We start from the raw sequence: 23456 nt of genomic DNA, 5'->3' as shown, positions 1-23456 counted from the left end.
TAACATTGCATGCACAAAAGCAAATATTATTTGACCAGCAATATAAAATGTAAAGGAATAAAAGAAGCCCTCTAGGAAATTCTGTTAATATATATATCTTTGGCCCCTGAATCATTCAAAAACGATAGCTTTTATTTAGCACTTGATGATCGATTTGGATCGATTTGGAAGAATGGGTAACGCCCACAAATGTGCCTCATTTTTATTACTGAGGACTTTAATGCTAAATACCCACCATTCCACCTTAACCCAGGTGAGTGGGATGCTGCAGGGAGTATTAATGTACTGTGACGGATCATGGGAATTTGTCCCTTCTCCCCACAGGGGAGCTCCCGCCCTGTGAGTTTAGGGAGGTGTTGCTGCTCCACAAACCCTTCCCTAGGGGTAGAGACAAGCAGGACCTCACAAGCAGAGACTCCCCCATTGGGGACAAGGACTGGGGAACTCCCTAAAGAACATCCCAACATTACCTTTTTAGGCATACCCTGCAAAGACTTATATGAAGAGAGAACAAGTAGGTGTTTTCGTCTGCAAGAAACTGTGAATATCCATTTGATTCGATTTTTTTAATTTGCATAGCGCAGATCCCACGGAACAAAGCAGGCTCTGCATCTGGATACAAATGATAAAAGTAATTGAGCAAAAAGCGGAGTCATCGCCACACAACGTTATTCAAAGAGGTAGGTTTTTAGCCTTTTCCTGACGATACAGAGAGAGTAATTTTTTCGTAAGTCAATTGGCAACATATTCCAGGTCTGCGGCCCCAAGAGACAGATCTAGATGGTGAAACAACCAAAATACATTGTCCCAAGTATCGAAGTGTCCGATTTGGGTGGTAGACTGCAATTATTGAAGCAAGATGGGCAGTTGCCAAGCGATGGATACATTAAAAAAACAGACAAAGGGTCTTAAATAGGACCCTCAAGGTTTTTTGCCTCACTAGATGGTGCAGGGAGGGGGCTCAAGGAAGGTGGCCAGAGAGGTGGTAGGGGGTGAGCTTGAAGGAGAGCTTACTGTCATCAGCATAACACTGGAAATGAGGAGAAAAGGAGGAAATCAAGTGGAACAAAGGGGCAAGATAGATGCTGAAGATCCACAGCGATAGTATAGAGCCCTGAGGGACACCGCAGATATAGTGAGAGGTGGAGGAGAGGAAGGGGTCCAGTTGCATCTGGGAAGGTCAATTAGAAAGGAAGGAGGTCAACCAATCCAGTACAATGTCTGTGATACCAAGAGTATTGTGGAGCCGCTTTAAGAGGGTGGCATGATTGACCATGTCAAAGGCAGAGGAGCGATCAAGGAGGATGCAGACAGAGGGGGAGTTAGAATCAAGGTTTGAGAGCAGGACTTCACGGGTGTTCAGGAGAGCAGTTTGTGCCTCTGGGTGCTCTGGAGCCACACTGGTGGTCATGGAGGCAGTCAATGGATTCCGTGTGGTGGGTCAGTTGGGAAATTACAAACTTCTCCAAGAGGTTGCCCAGGAAGGGGCTAGTGGAGATAGGGCAGTAGCTACCCGGGCAGTATTGGTCTGCTGACAGTTTTTTTTAGGAGAGGGTGCACAGGTGATTGATTGAGGGAAAGTAGGAAAGAGCCAGTGGCAAAGGAATGGTTACAGAAATCGGTCACAGCAGGAGTGAATGTGGAGATGTTGTCCTTGCTAGTTCTGGAGAAGCAGGGGAGCACCTGTTTGGAGGAGATTTTCATAGAGGGGACAGCTTTAGAAACCTCATCTGGTGCTATGGGCGAGAAGGATGAATGTATAGGGGGGCAAGCGGGGGGCCAAGGGAGGCTTGAGAGCAGATGGGGGAGATTGGACGGGGTTATAGGAGAGTGAGGACAGATTGCCCTGGGTTTTGGTAGTGAAATGGTAGGTCAGGGCAGTACAGAGGGCCTGGGAAGGAAGAGGAGAGGTGGAGACTGCAGTAGGATTGGCAAGTTCCTTACAGATTTTGAAAAGTTCAACCGTGTTGTTGGTGGCTTCAGAGATGCAGACTTGGATATGGATGGACTTGGAGCGGATGCAGAGACGGTAGTGCCTTTGGAGAAGGCAACAGGCCAATTTGTCAGTGGATGTGCTTGATGCCTGCCACTTCCGTTCAGCAGCTCTGCACTTGCGTTTCAGAGCGGCTAGGTCGGAGTCATACCAGCTGTTGCTTTTGGAAGCATGCTTCATACGGATCCTCAATGAGTTATGGGGCATACCCACCGCCTATAGTTTAGCCGAGTGCATTTAAACTGTAGTCAGTGCCCATGGGATCTGTGTCTGGTTCCTATTCATAGCTCCACTTCCGTTTGATTTGGTATGGGGTGGGATTTTCTTTCATCTGGTCTCGGCTTGTTCTGCGCTGGCTTCTTGTTTCAATGCAATACCAGGGATCCTTGTTGCTTCTTCAACAATGATGCAACAAACGTGCTTCTCTTCCAAGGTGAATAGTATACCAAAAGGGGAGGTCCATTTGTCCCTCACCTCTGCCTGTCTTCTCTGTCATCATTCGGAAAGATTGTCTCTTCTGCAGAGTAAGAATCGCAATGTCCTGGAAAATGGGTGGTTGTTTGCCTTGATAGTTGATGGGTGCCTTGTCTCTGGAAGCCCACAAAATATCTCCTTTTATGCTGTAGGAGTGAAACATCATGATAATGTCAGGAGTATGTGCTTTAGGGCCATGGCGGATCGATTCTGCCATGCTCGAGTCATCCACCTTTTTGTTGAAATATGAATAAAGTCTGTTGAATACGTTTTGTAAACTGTGGAGGAACCCACACTGCATACTTATCACAGGGAGAATATAATCTTTAAGCGGGGGAGGCGTTCATCTCAACTGTTGCGTACTTCCTCTCACTAGTCCACCACAGGAGGAAGGGGCCGATCCCATCAGACATGGATCTGCTGTCTCCGTACCACTCTGCTGCAATGTCCCTAGACACTCACCCGAAAGAGGGAGGAGAGCGGCATGCCAAACTTCTCATTAGGCACTATTGGTGTTCTACTCATAGATTCTTCACCAACCCTCCAACAGCTCATACACCACCATCTGGCATCGATAAAATAATGGCGGCGCAGAAGCTGAGCTTCTAAGCAGCCATTATGCTTGGCACCAAGCCACGCCCCGGCAATGCATTTTGAGTCTTTCACAGACTTTCTCAATGTTTCATAGATAGTTTTGCGCCTGTCTTTATTCCACTCAGTGTGCAGCACTGAGTGGGCATTTACAGACTTCCCCCTGCAGACTGGGCAACAGGGGTCGCTCTTGGGCTCCCGCACTGCGCATTTCAGTAACCAGGAGGCTCTCCCTGCTTCCTGTGCACATGGAGTGCATAAGCCTGAGTCCTATGGAGCAGCTGAAGAGGCAGTGGTGAGTCTAGGGAAACAGGTAAGGTAATAAAAGCGATTTAGTTTGTTTATGCTTGTGTGGTTGTTCGAGGATTGCATGTATAATAATAATAATAATAATAAGATATGTATGCATGCATATGTACGTATAAGATGCATGTATGTTTGCAAGGGTGTGTCTGTAAGTGCACACATTCGAAGGAATGCAGTGCGCATGGTGAACATGGGTGCAATGACATGTGTGAATGCTCTGGATACTTGTGTGAATGACAGAGAAGTTGTATGGGTGTGTGACTGGTGGGTGATGTGTATGTGGGTGTGTGCGTGCGCATGTGTGTGTTGTTTTTGCATTTATCTCTGTATATATGTTTGTATCTCTGTGTGTGTGTATATCTAACAATATAATAAAAGGCCAGATGTATGTTTGTCCCTGTATGTTTGTCCAATACAGTACCTGTTGTCACCGCTAGAGGGAGCTGTTGCTTAGGATTTATAGAGACGATGCCAATTTGTATAGCTTCGCCTGTTGTCACCATTAGAGGGAGCTAATGCCTTAGGATATATAGTGGCCCTACTGTGTTAATGAAAACCTGCACTTTGGCCCGCTGTTACACTGTATATGTAGCCGGTCAAGTGGCACAGCGAGTAGAGCGCTCGCTTTGACATCCGTGCAGAGCTTGCTAACGCAGGTTCGAATCCCGGCAGGGCCAAACTCAGCCTTTCATCCTTCAGAGGTTGATAAATGAGCACCACACACCGTGGGTAATCATAAGCAGCGCTCAGATACCTGAGGGTTCGTAGCACTATATAAATGCCAAATTATTATTATTATTATTATATATGTGTATATATATATATATGTGCGTCTATATCTGTGTACATGGATGCATGTATTTGTGTATATCTGTGTGTGTACATCTGCATGTTTATAGCTGTGTGTGTGTATATCTGGGTGTATGTGTATATTTGGGCTGGGGCAATACAACAAGGGGACTGGCTGAGTACTACTGTGGTATGGAATTGTGTACTCACTTTAAGGTCAAAGCAAACATGATGGGTGTTCTTACATGGGGGAGGGACTGGCATGTTTCCTTACTGTGGCATAGCATTGTTTTACTGCTGTTAAGGTCAAAGCCAACATAGGGGTTCTTACACACAGGAGCGGTGAGACATTTGTGCAGCCCTCAAGGCAATGTTTTCTTACTGTGGCATGACATTGTTTACTGGCGTTATCGGACAAATACAACATGAGTGTTCCTATATGGGAGAAGGGCATTTATTTCTTACCGTTGCATGGCTTTTTGTTTTACTGGCAATAAGGCAAATCCAACAGGAGTATTTTCTTAGGTGGGTATACTGGCATATATAGGTGCACCAGAATAGACATGTGTGGGCACAATCAGTATGAAAATGTGTCTACACTTGCAGAGTACGGGCATATAAGCATTGTGAAAATATGCATTGGAAAATTATTCTGTGCATTGTTGGTGTCTTGGCATCTCATGGGCTTTTTCATGTCTTACACTACACAATTCATTGTAAAATGTGTGGCTTTTTACCTAATTTATCACAGAAATTGTACTGTAAAATGCACCATTTTAACCCATAATTTCAAAGAATTTCTTGAGGGAGGGGGAGAGAGAACCCTCTGAGCCTCGTTGATAGGTTCACACTCCCTCGCTGTGCTCGGTCACTTCTGCGCATTCAGCCAGGGGCAAAACAAGCCCCATTCCCTCTTTGAGCTCCCCATAGGGTGGGCCCTACTAGATTAGCTCCAAGCCCCACTTGTTACACGCTCCTAGCTATGCCTCTTGTTGGAATCTCGGTAAGAGTGTGGGAGAGGGGACACGCGTGCCTGATGTCACGTTATTCCAAATGTTGAAAAATATTACTGTATCTCCTGATGTTATGCTGACCTTACTGCTGGGCTTTGTGTTACTTAGAATTCAAATTAATTTATATTTTTCTCTACTTTATCTTGTGCTGCTGATCATTTTGTGTATTTGCTTGGCTGTTAATGTATTTTTCTACGTGTGCCAGGAGGTTAACTATTGTTTGGCTATGTGTTTCCTACACCTTCAGATAAAGAGAAAAGAAGAGAAAGAAAAAGAAGAACAATTAAAGGGTCTCCAAGAACGTTATGCCATACAAGAAGCAGCTCAAGTGTTTATGGTCCACAACAAAGAAAAAGTTCTAAGAGCTGAGCAGGAAAGTAAGAAGACACAAAAGGTCCAGATCCAGCAAATGGTAATTACTGGAAATAGCTATATCCTGGAATCTAGTGAATCAAGATTCTCTTCCATACATCAATATTGGGTTGGCAATACAGCAGTGGTTTTAGAATCCAGGTGATCAACTGAAGGGGGAAAAGGGAATGCTTGTATTAGATGTTTTTAGTGTTGGCTTAACGTGAGACTATAACGTTTTGGCTCATGGTGGCAATTTAGTACTATCATTTGTTTTGACCCTTGGGCTGAGCATTAACCAAAACAGTAGGATGTATGGGATGTGAATTTTAAAAAAAAGAGTACATACAGAAAGGCACCAGGAAAAGAGGCCAGCTAGACCGGGAAGCGGGTGGGACCATGGGAGTGCAGGGCCGCTGTACTCCCATCTTGTGACGGTGACCCTTCAGCCATGCAGCCAGCCTTGATGATCTTTCCTCTAGGGACATCGAAGGAAGCCATTACAGCTGAAGGAAAACACAAACACTTGACTTTGCCAGTGCTTATATATGATGGTACTAGGTTCTTGACTAGCAAACCATGTGCTTGATAAATGTGACAGTCTACTGCCGTTCTCTTGGGGTTATGGTTAGGGCTCCCAAGGGGGCCATATGCACTCACCTGTGGCATGGCAGGATGCTGGGCCCAGGGCAGTGTGGGAAAGATCCCCTGGCCATCCCCACCAAGCCACTATATACCCGCTATCCCATGTATGATCCCTTTAAGTGGCATTCAAGTATTGCAACCCCCTGCCCAGTTATTGGCTTGCTAAGGCCTTGCACTTCATCTTAGAACCCATGGCACTCTTGTGGTGCACAAGTCCACAGAACTCGGTAGGGAAAAGAGAAAGAACACCTACCACATGAAAAAGCATGGAGGAAGTCCCACACAGATTGCTCACAGTGCCCCCTGCCCACAGCTGACAGCTTAGAGAAGAGAGGTTGGAGTTGCTCATGAATGAGAGTGACACATAGATGGCGCCCAAGCCTGAAATCAGCAGTCATTCAGAAACGAGTCACATCATTCGGAGAAGCCAAAACCAGCAGGGACCCAATTATCTCCACAGGTGAAGTACATTGATCAGAGGGAGGCCACCATGGGGGAGTCAGGCTCCCATAAGCAGAATAAGTGTTCTGTTAGGAGTGTGGGTCTGTGGAGAAGTAAAGGAGAGCATTTTTAATTGGCTGGAAGAGAGAAAAGGGGCAGGAGGCTGAAAAGAGGAGATTGGGAGAGAGGAGGAGGGTGAGGAAGGGAAGAGTGGAGAATAGGTGTTGTAGGAGGTGGAAGAGGGAAAAGAGGACAGGTGGAACATCAAGTAGAGAGTGGGGGAGGTTGAAAGCAGAAGGCGAGGAGGAACATTAGGTGGGGAGTAGAGGTGGGTGAAAGGCGCAAATAAGAGGAGGAATGTCAAGTAGAGAAAAAGGGTGAGGCTTGGAGGAATATCAAGAGAAGAAAATAAGAGGGGAGATGTGAAGAGAAGGATGATCCTGACAACAGCAAGTCTGGTCCTAAAGAGGTTACAAAGGTAGAAGGTGGACAGGATGGAGAGGTGATGCTTTAGTCTGAAAGTGGTGTGCCTAGGAGGAGTGGAAAGATTTTTACTTGTTGAAGCATCAAGGAGATACAGGAGAAACATAGGATTGGTGAATAGTGAGTGTGACAAGGTACCCTGCTTGGCCTTAGGTGCTGACAGCACGTTAGCCTTACTGGCTGATGTCACAGATGGCTTTAAAATTATAAAAACTCTGAGAAAAACAGTTCAAGAGTTTGTATTTGGTTTCTCAAGTTTTTTCTACATTTAGAAGGCTGCAGGTTGGTCTTACTAATGGGTGTCCTGGATGGATCCCTCAACCTCCCATGGGTTCCTTATCCCCCAGTGGTGTAATGAAACTAGCTACCAGTAACCCCTACTCTCCTAACCTATTGGTGATGGTGTAAAGGCCAAGGCATTGCCTATCTTGCTCCATCCTGGACTTTCTAAGGATTCCCCAATCTCATTTTGTGATCAGTGATGCCTGGCCCCACACACTCTTTTCCTCTCACTCTTTCTTTCATTCCTTCTCTCATCTTGTCCCTCCTTGTTTTTCCCTTGTTCACCTCCTACTCTCTTTCCATCTCACCTCCCTCCCCCAGCCCACTCTTCCTAGGTTCTCTCTCTTTCTCCCTCTCCATCCTATCACTACCCCCTAACTCCAATATCCCTTACCCCCTCTGTCTCTCTCTGCCCCTCTAATCCTCTCTATCCCCTCCTTTCTCTCTACACTCCCCCTCCTACTACTCCCTCCTGTCTGCAACCTCTCTCCTCCTCTGTCCCTCCAGTCTTGTCAGACTCCCCCTTCTCTCTATCTACTCCCTCATCCTACTGCTCCCTCCTGTCGCCAACCTTCCCCTGCGCACCTGTCTCCTCTCCCTTAGCTGTCACTGCTACTCTCTTACACTCTCAATCTCGCCATCCAATCTATGTCTCTGCCCACCACTCTCACTCCCTCCTATCTCTCACATTTACTATCACACACTCTAACATACACTGTCATAACCACTGTGTCAACCTTTCACACTCCTCTTCACATGATTTAATTCTGCACAGAAGCTTTAATGCTCTCTAAAACAATTCATTGAGTGAACCGGCTCCGCTTCTAAAATCTCACCTAAATCAGCATACAAAGAATTTGAAGGGGGCTGATCATTTTAGCATAGTCAGTTGTCTCCATAAAACCTTATACTGCAGTGATGTTAAGCCAAATTCATGGCACAAAACCACATTGAGTATAGACAAGAGGAGTCTTAATGTTTCCTTCCAAATAATTCCTTGAAGTATATTTAAGTAAAGACCTAAATCAAGCAAAACGGTGTCTAGACTGTATGTTATAACCGGCCCCACCTTTGCCAAATAATATCGAAGTTAAGGTAATAGAGAGTATCTGCATAATTTAATGTGAATCTTTTTAGTTGGTCTATCAGTGGTTTAGTCTTAGCTCTCAAACCTTCTTTGAGCACACACGTTGACATAGTTTAAGCCAGATTAATACATAGATACCTAATGGAGGAGACTATGCCCAATCTTTGATCTACTACTGCCCAGAGCATAGTTTTGGGCTTGGGCTTGGTAGTATAGATGAAAATGTTGGACTTTGCGCTGTTGACCAAAATATTGTTTTTTATGGCATACTCCGAAACCAGTGTTAGTTTCCTCTGCAGGCCCATAGGAGTCTTGTCAAAAAAGACAAGCTCATCTGCAAAGGCCAACCAATTCTATTTAATGTGGCCAGGCTTCATGGGATAATTGATGGCCTGCGACCATAGACTGTCAATATCGGAGATGTACATATTAAATAGTAAGAAAAAAGGCGCGCACTCCGGTTTCCAGTAAAAATGTACCTGATGCAAAAAGTAACTGGGTTAGATCCCAAAAACGAATTAACAAGTATTAACAGGCTTGAAGGGCAAAATGGAACAAGTATTAACAGGGTTGGATCCCATCTGCTGTTCAGTTGCTCTGTTTTTCTTCTCCTCCTAGCGCTTTCTTGTCACAAAATATCATCAGGGAGGCTGTGCTTATATTCAGCTGTTACCAATTACTTGCTCTTTCAGTCTCTAGGGATTCTGGTAGCTGTAGTGTTACCATGTTACCAAATCAGGTGAACAGGAACAGACACCCTTCCTAATGCACAAGTCTTTCCCAATTTGGGGGAGGGAAGAAAACCATCAATATGGCTCTCTACAGTGGGGCACAATAACCCGGTGCTGCTGCCTCTGGAGCCCGGGACTCCCATAACATTGTAAGAAAAAAAGCGTGGAGAGGCGCGCTCATCGGTTCCCAGTCAAAATGTACCTCATGCAAAAAGTAACTGGGTTAGATCCCAAAAACAAATTAACAAGTGTTAACAGGGTTAAATCCCAAAAATTGAACCAGTATTAACAGGGTTGGATCCAATCTGCTGTTCATTTGCTCTGTTTTTCTTCTCCTCCTAGCGCTTTCTTGTCACAAACAATCAGAGAGGCTGTGCTTATATTCAGCTGTTACCAATTAGTTGCTCTTTCAGTCTCTAGGAATTCTGGTAGCTGTAGTGTTAACATGTTACCAAATCAGGTGACCAGGAACCGGCACCCCGCCTAATGCACACGTCTTTCACCCCTATTTTTCTTATATATATATTAAATAGGGTTGGAGCTGTGAGAAACCTGAAGGTGTCTCACCCACTAGTTCCCAGGCATCTGCCATCCAGGTGGCCAGGACACGGCCATCGCTATTGGAACCAGTTCTTGGGGGGGACCAATGCGGGAGGATCACTTGAAGGGGGGAGATCTTCGGGAGTGGAAGTGGGACACCGAAGGGCGAGACATGGTATCCCCTTCCTTATAACTCCCTTTTCCCAGCCTACCAGGTAGGATACCTGGAAACTCACCCCGCACCCCTTTTGCAACACAAACACTTTCTCACCGGCAGTTCATCGTGAGTGACAATGGTCTAACACCAGAGCCATATACCTGACATGTCCCAACACAAGGGTCCGGCAGAGTCAGGCAATTGATAATTACACACATACCTGAGTTTCATCACACTTCCCCGCACGGATAAAAGTCGGAGCACAAAAGCACACTCTGAGCAAGGCCAAACGCACAAGGAAGCAGCTATTCTGAGATGCCAGTTTAAACTGAGGAGAAAGGCGGGGATATCAGAGAGGATGACATTGAGGGAATTACCCTTGCCCTTCTCAACCCAGAACCACGACGTTCAAAAAGTCTCAAGGAAAAGAAACATAAGACCGGGAATTGCAGCTGACGAATGGTGTAGCATGTGGAAAACATACACAGGGCCCTCTCGCACTGATAGCCAGTGCATGGAGAAGCGATTGCCACTCTGGTACCATCCTTGACTCCAACAGCAAAGCCATAACAACGAGTTCAGCACAGCCATTGAGTTGGAGAAACTGATAGGAGACCAGATTGTGTTGTGCTTAAGGTTGCAAGTTGCAACATTGTATGAAGAAAGAGAACTGTTATACAATTGTCCTTTGTGAAAACGAAATAGGTTCCAGATACAGAGTGGTCTGGCACCACGTGAGTGCTCATTCCAAGGTCTCTGTTTGGTGCCCCCCTCCTGAGCGCGGAGGATATATTGAACTGTGAAATCGAAGTGGTCCTGCAGCGGGTTACGTTGAATCCTGTGCACATTCGAAAGTCTTTGATTGTCTGTAAAGTGAGTTTGGTCTGAGCCCGGCTGAGGGGGGCTAATTGTAGAAAAGGGGTCTGAGCTCAGAAGAGGGGGACCCTGGGTGAACAACACCCGAGAAGATTGGTGTGGTAAATGTGAACCCGACTGAGGGATGCCTGCGAACTAGGGTGAACAGTGTCACACCTGAGAAGATTGTTGTGGCAAATGTGAACTCGACTGGGGGATGCTTACAAATTGAAGTTGGTCTGAACCCGACTGAGGGAGGCTAATGGTGAAAGAAGGATTGGAGCCTGACTGAGGGGGATCCAGGGTGAAGAGTAAATTGCCCTTTGTGAATATTGAGAAAGGAACTTTTCTTTATTGTTTATGGAACATCAGGTCTGCTGAGGCAAGAGACTTTGCACTAAAGAGACTTCGGCACAGAAGGCCCTGATGTCGGTGAAAGGAACTGTGACCTTGTAGCGGAGAAGCGCAGGAGTGTGCTGTGCTCAAGTGACCTGACTTGTCCCGTGCTAAAAAACATGGGGAAGGGAGGCCACGGCCTAAACATCCTGACTTATTTTGTGAACGCTTCTTTCTTTTTGTAAACATTATCCCACACTATTTTGTAGCATAGCGGTAAGGATTGGTGTAAAGACCGGTAGGGGGTGTCTGTACTTCCGCTCTCTATATGGTAGAGGAAAGGCACAGAGGACCCCAGCCAAGATTCTCTATTTGGTAGCAATGGACGAGCAATCAAGGCCTAGCTTCTCAGGAGGTGATGCGGGCTGGTTCTTAAGTACAGTGTAGTCCCCGAACCCCCACAAAGGAATGTCCACACACTGTATTACTGAAAACACAGTCTTTATATAATTAATATTCAAAGGTATGTACACGATCACAATAACGCACTTTGTACTTGGAAGTCAATAATGATAAATATATACACGTCTAGACTGGTACCACTAATGTTATCAAATCTCATTAAAGTGCATCAACTGTACGGTTAAAATGTCACACAGATCAATAACGAGTAAACCAGCAATAGAGATAGGAAGGAACGCAAGATGGTTGAAACAGTAGGCAGAAGGCTGGCCCTGTTACCTAGACACAGTTCTGTGTGGAGATCCTCCCACCTGGGCAACCTGTAAATAACGATATATAGCACAAGCCCAGTCCAAATGTTCAATAGTCTTACTTCTTCCTATTAAGGTTTTACCCCCCCCAATGTACCTGGTGGAGTAGAGTTCTCTGACGATGCACCGACCAATCCTTCTTGAGTGCCTCCCTTTCAGGCGGGAGCCACGGATCGTCGAGAGGTGTCGGGGAACTTGGCGTTCGGTGTCGGGGAATCGACGGCCCTTCTTGAGTGCCCTCCCTTTAAGGCAGGAGTCACGGGTCGTCGAACGTCCGACGGTGAACAGGGTGAACTATGGCAGGGAAATGGCTGCTTCGTTCCTAGCGGTGCTCGTCAACGGCAGAGCATTGGCGTCCTGCAAGGAAGAGGCGTGCGGGGCACCTCGATGACAATAGTTCTGGACCGCAAAGAGATGATGAAGAACTGTGGCCCAGCAAGGGTGTCGAGTCGTCGGCGTCTCTGCGGTCTGTAGGTGGCGGGAAACCCACCGGTGGATACTCCTCGGCGCGTCGACGGTCGGGCCTTCTCCAGCGGGAGACAAGCGGGTGACGATGCAGAAGAGAGTGTCCGATGATCAATGGAAGTTCTTAGGCAAACGGGAGTGCGGCGGCTCCGGTCGGCGACGGCGGTCGTCAACAGTGGCGGACAACAGTCCGAGTGCTTCTCCTTGGAGTTCCGCAGCAGTCCCCATATCGGGTCGGCAGCCTGTCGTAGGTCTGTCTACCAGGGAGCGTTGGCAAAGATGAGCTGTGCACGATGGTCCCTCGTAGCTCGGGAAGAGGGCGCCTTACAGGGTCCTCTCGGGGTCAGTCCTTGGAGGCACAACAGCTTTCAGATTGTGAAGGAGAGCAACAGCAATTCTTCTCGTCCAGCAGGGCTTCAAGGTCAAGCGTCAGTTAATCCAGTTACTCGTCGTAGTGGACCTCAGCTTCTGAACACGATTCCTAGCAGTGAGAGGTCCCCAGATATACTGTTGATCTCCCATTCATTCCGCTGGGTCACACTCAAGCATCCAATCACGACTACGGGCATTCATGCAGGCAGGTAGCCAATCAGGCACACGAGGTATTCAGGCCATTCACTTCTCTCCAGACACTCACAACATGTTATGTGTATTGGGACAAGTACCGAGCCATTCAACACTCCAAGCTGCATTCATACCGGTTTCGGGCAGGGTTGTCTCGATCATTGTGTCAACCACCAGATACCTGACACCCACAACACAGAATGCATATTCGTCACACACTCTATTCACCCAGGTCCCAACCACTGGAGGTACCCACAACATACATCACCGGGAAGGCTCCAGCTAGCCTGACTGGGCCTTCACAACAACACCATATATGGCACTTCCATCCAACAGCCAGTTAGGGGGAAGGGACAGAGTCAGGGCTTCCCAGGACTTTGGCAAAACAAGGTAATGGGTAATAGAAAGCAAGAGGCCACCGGGGCCATCTTGTTTTCCATCAGGAATCAACTGATCCCAATGCAGGGCCGGGGTATCCCAAAATGGAGGATACTCTGCGCACCTGTCAAATTCAGCATGGAGCTGCCACTAGCCCATACCCTGCTCTGCGGGCCCCCCACAGGTGCCCAAAAACATACACTAGGGGCACAGGGTTGTACCCCCACCCATGGGTGCCATAAGGGTATTTCACGGGTCTGTTCACCAAACCAAAAGAAAGAGAGCTGCACCGCCAGGAGTCCCACATGAACTCCTGCGCGGAAAACACGACAGAACACACGATAAAAAGCAGTAAAGGACAAGGATACGGAGGCCCTGTCCCTCCAATGCATTTCCAGCATCACAATTGGCAATATGTTTTTTTTTTTAATATAGGCCCTTTGTATTTGACTAGACTCCACTAGGACTGTATTATTATTATTTGATGGTCGTAGCTTGCTCCCATTGTAGATTTAGGGTTAGATAGGCGTTTTTCACACCCCTGATAAAAGTTCAATAAACACCCTTGAACTGTGATCACTTGTGTCTGTCTTACTTTTATACCATGCCTTTCTTACAGAGCAAGGACACAACCCTGCATCAGGCCAATAAATGTCTCAGTAGGTCTGGACAACATACCTTCCTTAGTGAGCCTAATCTTAATAATGGTGCCATAGTGCGGAAGAGAAAGAATTTGAACCAAGAAAGAAGGAATTTGTTATGCCAATATTTTGTTCGAGAGAAGTTTACGATTCACTCTATCAAAAGCACTACTCATGTCCATAGATGTACCCAAAGTGCCCCTTTTTACCTCTTCCAGAATATACAACATAATAATGCCATTTAGAGAGGTACCTAAGGAAGCCCTAAAACCAACCTGGAACCGGTATAGAATTCCAAGGTGAGTCACCCAGATGTTCAAATCCTTAAGAATTAATAATGTAAATATCTTGCTTGTAGCATCAAGTTGGGCGATAGGTCTATAATTTGCTGGGTTGGTATGGTCCCCTTTTTTTTTAAAATAAAGGTATGATTATAGACTCATGCAATGAAGGAGGGACTTTAAAGGTACACAGAGTAGCTCTAGAATCCTTGCCCAAAGATCACTCTTTTTTTATAGTCTCAGGCGAAAGATCGTCGGGGGCAGGGGTCCTAGAAGGCCTAGCCTTGCACTTTGCCCATAACACATCCTCATAGATCCAGTAGGAATCAACACTATTCATATAGCTGGCATTCAAAGGCTTCTCTGTGAACCATGATCTCCTGGTTCTCTGGTTGCTCCCCCTTCGTTTTGGTTCCTTGCTTCCCCAGACCGTTCTGGCCAATCTAATTCTAGGCATTCTTCTGGGGATACGTCATCATAGTACACAGTTTAAAAAAACATTGCCCCACACAGGGCTTTAAGTGGGGTAAGAAATCGAGGGGGGCCCTCATTTGGGGGTGTGGCTTGTGGGAGGGGCGTGGCCTGAAAACTAGGCACACAGTAGGGTATGCACATAAATATATATAAAAGTTATATATTTGTGTGCGTACCTTACTATGGTGTGTGTACTATGCAAGCCATCTTTTCTAAACATAGAAATATATGTTTAGAAAAGATGGCTTGCATAGTACACACACCATAGTAAGGTACGCACCCAAATATATAACATTTATATATATTTGTGTGCATACCCTACGGTTTGCCTAGTTTTCAGGCCATCTTTTTTAAAAATTTCGGGTTTATAAAAGATGGCTTTGAAAGTACACAATTCAAGCCGTCTTTTATAAAGCTTTGACTATGGACAAAATTGTCCGTCGGCAAAGCTTTATAAAAGATGGCTTGAAATGTGTACTTTCAAAGCCATCTTTTATAAACCTCGAAATATGTCAAGGAATCCCCAGGTTCGCCGAGGGTTAAACACGCCTCGGCGACCTGGGGAAACAAAGGGACAGTAACTGCCTCTGGTGACCTCTCGTGCGAGGGGTTACCAGATGCAGTTACTATGACTGACGGAAGTGGCAGCCAGGCACAGCGTCGCTGTGGTTGGCTACCACTTCTGTCAGATCACCTGACTTCATGGCAGGCGCCTCTCCCGTCGCGGCTGCGGCCGCGACGGGATAATGCATCCTGCCATTGTTGCGGGCGGTGGGGCAGGGCCCCGGCTCAGCCCCACTTTTTGGGGGCCCCGGCAGGCCCCGGCCCACTTTAAGCACTGGCCCCACTCCCTTTTTGTTTGCGGGTGTTGGTGCAGTCTTGATGGTCCAGGTATGCTGGCGTTGCCCCTGTGTCTCCTGTCTTCCCTCTGGCTTAGGAGACTGCTGTTAGTGCCTGGGAGCTTGAGGTTGATGTGACCGAGAGCTTCTTTGTCAGCGTCTTTCCCCAACCCCTCTTTTTGTTTGTTTGCTGCTGTGTTGGATTCTGGATCTTGCGGTCCTGTAAAGAGTAAAAGAGAACTCTAGTCAGAATTCCATCACCATTCATCTACTCTACAGACCCCCCCGCCCTCTATGCTCATTCGAGGAGGACCTTATAACCATCCTCACTAACAACCTAAAGAACACTTCCCACAGCCTTCTCTAAGGTGACTTTAACTTAGGCTTTAAACGCCCTAAAGACCCCCAGGCCACTCTTATTGACAACACCCTATCTGAGTTAGGATTTATCCAAAGAGTGACCCTCCCCACACATAACAAGGGGAGAACCCTTGACTGGGTTGCAGACTATAATTGCCTGGCCTCCATCACTGCCATCTCGCCTCAGCCGTAGTCCGACCACCATCTCCTTACCTTCTCCCTCAAGGCCTTAACCCCTACCACTAATAATTCACTAGCCTCAGCCATCCCTACGAGAAATAAGAAAAACATCACAGCTTAAAAACTCATCCCCCTCATTCTCCCGACCTTGAACTCACTATCAGAAATCTCCACCCCCTTGTAGATGGCTACAACAAAATCATGAGATCAGCTCTAGACTCCATCGCTCCAGTAAAACTCAGAAAAAGCAAACCTAAAAAACATCTGAACACACGGTTCTCCCCTCACCTGAAATCTCTCAGACTCGAAAAACGTAAAAGTGAACAGGCTTGGAGACAATCATCCTTGGATAATAATAATAAACTAAACCTTAATAAAATAACTGCATTCTGCAAAAAAGAAATCATAATCGCCAAACAAGAGTCCTACAACTAGAGAATATTGCAAGCTAATTCTAGCATAAAAGAATTGTTTACTATCCTTAAAGAGCTGGAAACACCTATCCAAGTCCCCGACACATGTGTGAAAGACAAAATGGTACACCAGTGTCCAAAATGCCCTCTCCAATAAAGTCGCAGGCCTACAAGTCAAAATCAATAACAAGAAAAACTCTCTCGTCTGCACAGCTCATGTATCAAACACCACCACCACCACCCCCCCAAAGCTCCACACCTAAACTCCCCCTCCGCTTCATCTTCTCCAAAGTTTCCACGTTAGAGGTGGAAAAAATAATTCTTAGCCTCAAACCTTCTAACTGCCAGGGTGGCCCCTGCCCTTCACAAATCATCAAAGATGCTGCCAGAGACCTCTCACCCTTCATCACTAAGCTCATCAACGCCTCCTTCTCCTCAGGGACCATCCCCAGCAATCTCAAAGAGTCATGGGTCCTCGCTTTAATCAAAAACCTTCCTTAGACCCATCAATACCTACAAACTACAGACCCATCACCACCGTCCCCTTCCTGCTTAAAATACTAGATAAGACTGCCTATCTGCAAATACAACAATACCTAGAACAAAACCACCTCCTGGGAATCCGTTAGTCGGGCTTTAGACCCCAACACGGGACAGAGACTGCACTCATTGACCTTAAAGCACAAATTGATACTCTTAGAGACAATGGGAAAGCTGCTCTACTACTTCTACTTGACCTCTCAGCAGCATTTGATTTAGTAGAACACAGAATTCTCTGCGATCACCTTGACTCGGCAGCCCACTTCTTGCAAGAGGCTATTGGCTGGATTTAATCTTTCCTCAACAACAGGTCTATGCGTGTCTTCTCTACTTCAGCCACTGCTGACCCCATCCCCATCAGCTGCGGGGTTCCCCAGGGGTCATGCGTCTCCCCCACTTTGTACAACATGTTCACGAAGCCCCTGTTTGATGATCTTGATGGTCTGGGTATCACCTACACTAACTATGCCGATGATACCCAGATCCTCATCCTGCTGACGGGAGATTACGACAAGGATTTGGCGTTGGTGAACAAGGTGTACCTCATCATCCAGGCATGGATGGCCTCTCATAGTTTATGCCTGAATGATGACAAGATCGAGCTTATCATCCTTGGTTCCACCCCTAACATAAATAAACTAAATCACAAATACGATAGCTTTAGTATAGATGGCAACCCTAAGAAGTTGAAGCCAAAGAAGTTAAAATGCTAGGGTTGTATCTAGACGCCACCCTTTACTTCCGTAAACAGGTTAGCTCCATGGCCTCCTCTACAGCCTACGCTTGTAAATTAATAAGAGCAGCTAAACCCTTCCTTTCAACCCAGAGCTGCACTACCTTAGCCAGAGCTCTTATCCTGTCAAAACTGGATTATTGTAACACCGTATATGTTGGAGCCAACAAATATGTTACAAACAAAATCCATATTTTGCAAAACAATGCTCTCAGTGCAGCTCTGAGCATCTCCAAAAAAGAACACATCTCCAACATTAGGAGAGCCCACAACTGACTTACCACAACCGACAAAATCATGCTCAAGGTAGCTTCTCTGACGCACAAATGCCTCAATAATGCAGCCCCTCGCTATCTTCTCGACATAGTTAAGAGATACAACCCAAACCGTTCTACCAGAACTGCCAACTCCAAGTCCCCAGATTTAAACGAACCAAAACTGGTGGTAACAGCTTCCAGGTGAAAGCAGCCCAACACTGGAACTCCCTGCCACCCACCCTAAGATCGCCTCAATCCTATCCTCACTTTAGGCGCAACTACATTCAGTGGATAAAGGTAAATGACCGCTAACCTCACCCCCGCTTGCCTTCCTTATGTACATTTTGTAAATGGCAATTTAATGTTTCAACCTTGTACCTGTACCTACCCATGTACATACCTGTAAATTACCTATGTACATACCTGTAAATTACTGCACAGCACTGTCACCAAGCTGAGAATAATCTTGTTGCTCCTGCGCCCTGATACCCTTGGGTCTGGCGTGCCTTACAAATGAATAAAACAAACAAACAAACAGAAGAAGTTGGAAGGTATTGCATGATTGACAGTGGTATAATCAGTAGCAAACAAGGTATGCACAGGGGAATCGGGGACTGGGGCTCCCCATCTCTCCTCCCCCTACCTCTGGGGTAGGGTCGACTCTGGCATACACCCTGGTAGGCTAACTTCCCTAGGTCGGGAGGGGTCCCTGTTCGTCTCTGACATGGTCAATCCCCTGACCCTGTCACACTGAGGACCCCCTACGTGCCAGAATGGTGGCCTCATTGTAAGTAAATGGGGAATCCCCATGGGATCAGTGAATGCCATGCTGGGTCAGCAGATCCTGAAAATACTATATCTTTGTTCAAGGAGAGAAGGAGACAAGCAGAGGTTCCACAACACTCCAAGAGCAATCATATAACCACAAATAATCCCTGCACAAATAAACTAACCAGTTCGATAGAAACCAGGGAACCACAAACAGTACTTGAGCAGAACAAAGCAAAGCAGTCCAGTGAAATTCACAGTGGCAGCCCTGCTTCTTATAGCCTTTGTCATACTTGCCATACCACGGGGCAATTCCCCAGAGACTGGCTAATCACAGCATGCCCTCCCCATAACATCTAGAGGCAGGCTATTAGCCATAGAGCCAGCTCAGCAGGGACCAGAGTACTATAAAAAGACTCACAATTCAATCAATGTATGGGCTGTAGGGGCTAAGGAAGGGCAGTGTTTGGACAGAGTTGGTGAACAAAAGGAGGAAGAAGAGTGGAGGCGGAAGGAGGAGACTAGACAAGCAGTATGTATGCATGAGGAAGGGTGATGAGCTGAAGGCGGAGAAGTTGTTAAAGGGAAATGGAGAAGTATTGGAGAAGTTGGAAGAAGACCAGAAAGAGGCGGTTCGGAAGTTATTGGAGAGAAGTAGAGGATTGTTGGAGGAGGTGGGGAAAGTCCAGAAGGAACAGGTAGAAGAGTTGTTCAAAGACAGCAGAAAACTGTTGTAGGAAGTGGAAGTAGACTCAAAGGAGGAGGTTGGAAAGTGTCCAAAGATTAGTGATAGAGGTGGGGAGAGATCCAAGGATTAATGGAGAAAATGGTAACACTGAAGAGTAATAAATTTAAGATAATAGTAAGAAATTCTGAAGAGGGAAGAAGGGGAGACACAGGAAAGAGGAGGTTTTAGGAGGCTTCCGTTTGCTGCTAATTTAAATCCCTCTGCTTCCTCCATAAGGCTGTCTTGGGCCAAGGTCTACATTATCTACAACTGGCTCTCACCAAATACACTCCCTCCAGATCTTTACACTCCTCCGGCGCCAACTCTGTGTGTCAAGCGCTTCTCTAAACAGTGAGCTGGTGGCTGATCTCTTTCCTCAGTTGGCTCTCGCCTCTGGAACAACCTCCCCCTTCCTGTCCATCTTGAGGCAGATCTCCTCAAATTCTGGAAACTTCTGAAGACTTTTCACCTCCTCCTTCCCCCTCTCCCTCTCCCTCTCGTGCTATACCCCACAGTCGCTGAGATTGGGGACCAGGGCCCTTATGTGTCCTGCTGGGTCCTGGCCTGCCCCCCACCAATCGCCTTCAGCCTCCGCTCACTCCCGGCACTTGCCTTTGGGCGCCCACTGGCCTGTGCTGTCTCACAGGCCTGCACCTACTGTATTGGCAGTTGACCACTCTTACCAAGTGATCTCTACCAGGCACTTAAAGGTTACTTGCAACTTACTCCCTCTCACTTCCCTCCATGGATCTTCTAGCACTTACCCCCCGCACTCGTCCCTTCTCTCTCTCTGTACTTGCACGCTCTGAATGCTCACAAGGCCTAGTAACACTGACTCTTTCTTTCTCTTCATTGTTAATATATTTGCCTTTCGTTCCCATGTTCCTACCCCATTGCCCTGTGGGCGCTTTGAAACACAATTTCTTGATATATAAGCGCCTTACAAATTCACAATAAATAAATAGAGTAGACCTGCAGGAGGCAGGGTGGAACTTGTTAAATGCAACGATCATTGAGTAGATAGACCAACAAAGTGAGGAACACTGAATATGGATGTCCACCCAGATAGTGAGAGATACAGTAGTAAGAGGAGAGGAACTGGGTTGGGGGCTAGTACCCGATATGAAGAGGAGAAGTCCACAGGGGAGAATATTTGAGAGCATGGTGTGGCGATGAGGAGGACAGGAGCAGACAAAGAGTAAAACTCAGACAGGCGAAATGGTGGAGACCCTAGAACCTGGTCCTGATCCTCTATCCTACGCTTTGCTAAACCAACCAGAAGCAAGACCACAGTATCAAGGATGGGAAAAGACATTTCAAAAGATCCTACAGTAGAACAGGGTAGTACCTAGAGCTTTTGTGAATTGCGCCAGGGTAGAGATTGTAATGTGGGGATTCGGAACTCCCCCTCGAAAACTAGCCACAAGGAGAAGAGACTGCAACAATCTTTCAACCTCTACCCTTTGACCTGGAGCTTGTAGAACACTGCAGTCAAGCATCAAAAATGAGTCTCATGGGAAAAAACAGCAACAATCTCTCTTCCCCTCCTCTTGTACATGAAGATTTTAGCTGGAGAATTACATGTGATAAAAGATGCAAGTAAAGTTCAACTGCTGATGAGTGATTGAACTTTGAAACAAAGATACGATACCTTTGCCAGAGTGGTCCAGCACCACGTGGGTGCTCAATCAAAGCGCTCTGTAAGGGATCCAGCTGAAAAGTGAAAGAGTTGGAGAGAATTCTGAATCGAAGTGGTCCTGCAACGTGTCAAGCAAAATCCTGCTTGATGATATAGAAGACCTAACTTTTCCTATGTCTATTGGTGGTCGCTGCTTATTTTAATAACTGCGTTGCCCTTCGGTCAGTCGTGAATGTCCAAAACAAACAAGTCAGCTGTCCAAAACTGTCCAAAACTAACCTATCTGACCCTGCCACCAAGACAAACTAACTTAGGTCAAGAGAATGACTCCCTTCTCCTGAGGGGATTGCTAGTACCAGGCTTTAGTATATAATTCGCAGTCTCCTGTGACTTCTTGTATTAGTCTCTTTAATTCCCTTAACGGTATGTTTCACTTCCTTTCTTCACCTTGGTTCATTTAGGATCTCTCTTGATTGATTTAGGCTTTTGGTCATAAACCTGCTTGTATAGTTTTCCTGGATCCCTCATTTGTATCTGGTATATGTCTATGGGCTCTGAGCCCTCTCTCTATTTCTCCTCAATAGTATTTGGTTCTGGTTCAGGATAGCACTTTGCTTTCCCTCTTTCCCAGGGTATTTTGTTCCACTGATTCTCTCTCTTATTATCCAGTTTCTCATCAAGGATTTCTTTTGACTTGTGATATTCATTTCTACTTATTTGCAGGTTTACTGAATTTCATATCTTCTACTGTGCCAAGTTGACTCTGGGTTATAATGATTTTCTCTTAGTTTACACTCTTGATGTTCCTTTGTTCTCACAGTTAAACCTATTTTGTTACGTCGTTGCTCTGTATTATAATAATTCTCGCTTGATGCACAGTCTTTGTATCCATTAAGATTCAAAGCTAACACTCTTCCATGTCTTATACTGGGACGAGTTGGCTGTATGACATATTGATTCACTGCAGTCACCCCATAACCCCCATTTGCCCGGTTACTGTCTTTCCTGGTGGGGAACTTCGTTGGAGGGTTGCACACTCAGGGTCATTCCTTCTTACTTGCTGTCGCAGATGCTGTCTTCTCTCTGGCATTTGCGTTCTTGCTCTCTCTCGTTTCCGTAGCACCGCCGTCCTGCACTCACGGACACACTGTACTTCTTTTCAGCTATCAGCAGTCTCTGACCAATCAGCAGATTGGCTTCTATAGTCTGGCCACCCCCGTCATGACCCTTGCCCCTGGCCCTCACTGGCAAGTCAGCCTTCTAGTTTGGGCCAGGTCAAAGGCCTTAAAACCTCATCCAAGACTCTCTTGGAGTCAGTCCTGGCGCCTTTGGCTCATAACCATCATGAAGACTATTAAACTTGGGGGGGGTCAGCCAGCATGGAGGCACACACATAGCTCAGTTACAAGGAACTGAGCTATGCGGTCTAGTCGTTTGGGTGTGACAGGCCTGGGACTATTTTACCTGGACTACTTTACCTGAGACTATTTAAACCGCACCCAAACAGCAGAACATGCTTTGCGTTATTCTGCTGTGGGCAGCGTAACGCTCACCGTGTCCAGTTCTTTGATGCCAGCTTACCTGAAACCAAGGACCTGCAGAGAGAGAAAGAACACTACGAAACTTACCTGGAGCAGTATCCTGTCTTCAATCCATCGCTGAATTCAGTTCCAATCACCTGAAGGTACGAACTCCATAATCCGGCACTGCATGCATCCTGGAATACCATAACCTGGAAAGAGGAGAAAGAAAGACAGCATTAGTAAGCGTTTACTCACGTTTCCTCCCGAATGAAGAAAGCCACACAATTCTTACCTGGGTAGTCATCTCCTGGTCAGTATCATTGCTGGAATAGTACGGCGCTCAGCGAGGAACATCGCAACCTGCAAGGAGAGAAAAGACAAAGGTTAGCAATATAAAAGGCGAAACAGCGCAGCGCATCGTGCATTACTCACCGGACAGCATCCCGCACACCGTGCTTTCGCTTACCGGCCCTTGCTCATCTTCAAACTGCAGGACAACACCAAAATACCTTTCCATACCTAAAAGGAAATAGGCAAGACATTATTATTCGAACTAAGAGGAACATAAGAACTGCATATAAAGACTGTAAAGCAGCAAACCTACAGAGTCGAAGCAGGCCTGGATTCCCAGAAGGGGGCTTGCACCAGTGAAGTAACTTGGTCGCTGCTCGCCCCCCACATCTATGCGCCCCTGACACGAGGAGCTGGACAGAGAATCCACCTTTTACAATACTAAGGTGAGGAGAAGGCCCAAGGGGGAGGAAGGAGTTGAGGCCAAGGGAGGTGGGAAAACATAAAGACAATCTGGTATTGAATCCAGCTCTCCT

The 23456-nt window shown here is 46.5% G+C and overlaps 1 protein-coding gene across 1 annotated transcript in view; it reads left to right on the top strand.

Moving 5' to 3' along the window:
• CFAP210 (cilia and flagella associated protein 210) overlaps nt 1-23456 on the top strand; it is a 478304-nt gene that overhangs the window by 375272 nt on the left and 79576 nt on the right. Inside the window, exon 8 of the mRNA XM_069616166.1 lies at nt 5414-5578. Coding sequence (XP_069472267.1) covers nt 5414-5578 — 165 coding nt within the window. The remainder of the gene's footprint in view (nt 1-5413; nt 5579-23456) is intronic.

The sequence above is a fragment of the Ambystoma mexicanum genome, chromosome 9 (genome assembly GCF_040938575.1).
Source record: "Ambystoma mexicanum isolate Mex_15411 chromosome 9, UKY_AmexF1_1, whole genome shotgun sequence".
NCBI classification, from domain to species: Eukaryota; Metazoa; Chordata; class Amphibia; order Caudata; family Ambystomatidae; genus Ambystoma; species Ambystoma mexicanum.
Note: the sequence above shows the minus strand (reverse complement) of the source record. Positions and strands in the feature narration are given on the sequence as shown.